At 33.6% G+C, this 3,017-nt stretch overlaps 1 protein-coding gene across 1 annotated transcript; it reads right to left on the reverse strand.

Moving 5' to 3' along the window:
- Positions 1 to 1,866: 1,866 nt before the first annotated feature.
- Positions 1,867 to 2,784, reverse strand: LOC113051085 (odorant receptor 131-2-like). The gene has a single exon (XM_026214696.1). The coding sequence runs from the start codon at positions 2,782 to 2,784 to the stop codon at positions 1,867 to 1,869; it is 918 nt and encodes a 305-aa protein (XP_026070481.1).
- Between the last annotated feature and the right edge of the window lie 233 nt (positions 2,785 to 3,017).

Genomic DNA, 3,017 nt, shown 5'->3' on the forward strand with positions numbered 1-3,017 from the left:
AGCAATGAAATATACAAATACATCAGAGATAGAATGAGCAAAAAAGGTAGAGGTTAACCAAGATGCAGATAGACTCAGGAAAGTTAATAGGAATATTTTACAGTAAACTTACAGATGTCGAGAATATAACCCCTCGTCAATATCAGCCATTTTTCTGTAAGAATGACAAATCATTAGCAGTGGTGTCCTTTACAAAGCAGTACATCAGATTCTTAAATTCTACATTCTGAAAAAATACTTTACTATTACTATGTGCATGTCCTTCTTGTTAGCACCAGTGTCCTGTTTTGCAGTGGTGGGTCTTTTAAACACACCTGTTTGAGTGAAAACAATACAGGAACTGAGAGGTTTCAAGGATACTTTACATTAGACAACAAGTGACCAATGACGAATTTATCAATATGACAACTTTATAATGATCTGTAATGAGCTATCATTGATAAAAGAAAAAAAAAAAAAGAAAAAAAAATCAGGGTAGGCAATTTTCAGTAGCATTTGCCTTTCAGCGGATTTAGCTTGCGTTTCCTCGGTCAGAACAGAAAGGTTTCTGTTATTGTGTAATCTTCGGCCTCTCGCACACATTCGGCCATGATACGTGATTAAAAAGCCAAATATGTATTTGTTGTTGTATCTTCGAAAGCTTCTGTCACCGGACGCTGAGATTCCTCAGGTGAGCTCAACACACTGTAGGTGTGCACGAGCTAAACTATACAGAAAAACCACAAGGTGGCGCTGCAAACACACGGAAATAACTGAATAAGCCAGCTTGGGCTAGAAACAAGTGGCTCTGCATGTGTCTCAAATTGATCAGATGATTCTAAATAATTATTTTTCCACTGAAATGCCATTCACAATCATTTATGATTTCAAAAATTATAAATATGCCTACTAGTATGCTAGGTATTAATATATGTTTATGAATACATTTAAATAGGCCTAATAAGCTTGTCAACGTCTCACTGGAGTCTTAGTGACTTTAAACTTGCTCAGCAAATAAAGTAAAAAAAAAAAAAAATTACATATTGGTGCATATTTTACTTGTCTGATATCCATTTGATTCATGTATGCATGCATTGTGTAATTAATAATATTTCAAAACAGCACCTTCTTGCTTTATTCTTGCTTTAAATTAATTCATATTCTAATATGACAAAATAATAAAAAAAACAAAAGAGTATGCATAACTTGTGGGCCTTATGGAGCAAGTTTATTTTTCTTTTCTCAAGTTAAATATTAATAATAAACCTCAAACATAAATATATTAATGAACTGATTAAGTGACAAAATAATTCAAGTAATCTTTGGTTTTAAAAAGAACTTTAAACTAAACCACAAAGTATAAGCATGTACAGTGTGATTTATTTGATTAAAAAAATAATAATACAGTTCTATCATCAACATTATCATGCAGTTTTCCCAGACTGTTCGTTTGGCTATAATTTTAACAGAGAAAGCAATAAAGACTGTTCCGAATATAGACTAAATGTGTGCTTTCTTCCCATCGTTCATGTGATTAACAACTCCTTTGTGAACTTGAGGTGAACAGATTTCATATATCAACTAAAAATTAATAAAACACCTGCTGAAAAAAAATGCTTATAAAAGTAAAGATAGTTCTGGTTATACTTTGTTTTAGTTTTTTTTTTTTTTTTTTTTTACTGAATTTGCCACATGGTTTGACATTTTGTAGAATATTGAATAGTTGAATAATTAGAATATTGATCTAATTCAGTGACATTCATACACAGGAGAGATTCTGCTCTCATTTATGTTCTCAAATCTCAAACAAGACAAATGCCATAATGAAATAAACTCAAATAAATCAAAATTATTTCTAAATAATTCTTAGTCAAATAAAATGCACAATTACGATGGCATTATCTTTACAATAACAAAGTTACAGGTAAAGTATTCCTTTAGTTGTTTCACAAACTTCTGGTCTCGGATCCCATATATCAAAGGACTTAGCAATCTTGGCAAAATATTAGTTAACAGATAAATACAGAAAGTGATCTTAGTTTGGTGAAGACGGAAAAAAGGAGTACTAATTATAAACATAAAAGGAGTGATATAGGAAAGCATACAAAGAAGTAACTGGACACCATGCAACAGTATCGTACTCCGAGCCTTATTTGCTGAACCCTTTGAAACAGCCTTTCTGGCAGTGAACAGGACTCTGCAATAAGTATAAATGAGAATTATCCACACAAATGACATACAGATGACTTGTGAAGCAGTGGTATTGTCCTGATTGCTCTTGGAAGGGAACAAATAATTTGGGTAGCAAGGTATAAATGATCTGAAGAAAGATACGGGTTGGGTTAAAAGTGAAATAATGACATCTGCTATAAAACGTACAGCCCCTATGACCCATAGCAAACATATAAAGATGTAGGTCCTTTGTGGTGTGCAAATCTGAGAGTGATGCAGTGGTTTACAGATAGCAATGAAACGCTCTATTGCCATACCAGCCAGATTCAATGGAGTGATCATAAAAGTGGTTGTACCCAGAAAAATAAATACACAGCACAATGATACATTCACAAGTGGTGAAGCATAGGTCAACACATATAAAGTCACTGATATGAATATCATGAGCATGTCAGTGATTACCAGGTGAATGTATAAAATGTATCTGGAGTCTCTTGAAAACATCGGATTGGAGAAGAAAGTCACCACTAGCATTCCGTTAATGAAGTTAATGATAAGACCAAGAGAAACGATAACAATGTTTTTAGCAAGAGCTTCTTCATAACTATCCACAATCCAGGTCGTCGAGTTCATTTCCAATTCGTTACAAGCAAGGATCTGGAACAGAAAGAGAGAGAAAAAAATCACCTGCAATATTTGCAGTTTTAGCCTATTTCCTTTGAGATGTTGTATAGACAGACTTACCTTGGAGCAGAAGAACCATTTCTAAACTGTGGGCAGTCTGAAGTTCGCATGAATTTTAATCAGTGCTACATTATGTGCTTGTGTGTCATTTATGGTTTGTGGAAAGGGCAGGGATCATGCAT

Source organism: Carassius auratus, chromosome 31, assembly GCF_003368295.1.
Source record: "Carassius auratus strain Wakin chromosome 31, ASM336829v1, whole genome shotgun sequence".
Classification (NCBI taxonomy): Eukaryota; Metazoa; Chordata; class Actinopteri; order Cypriniformes; family Cyprinidae; genus Carassius; species Carassius auratus.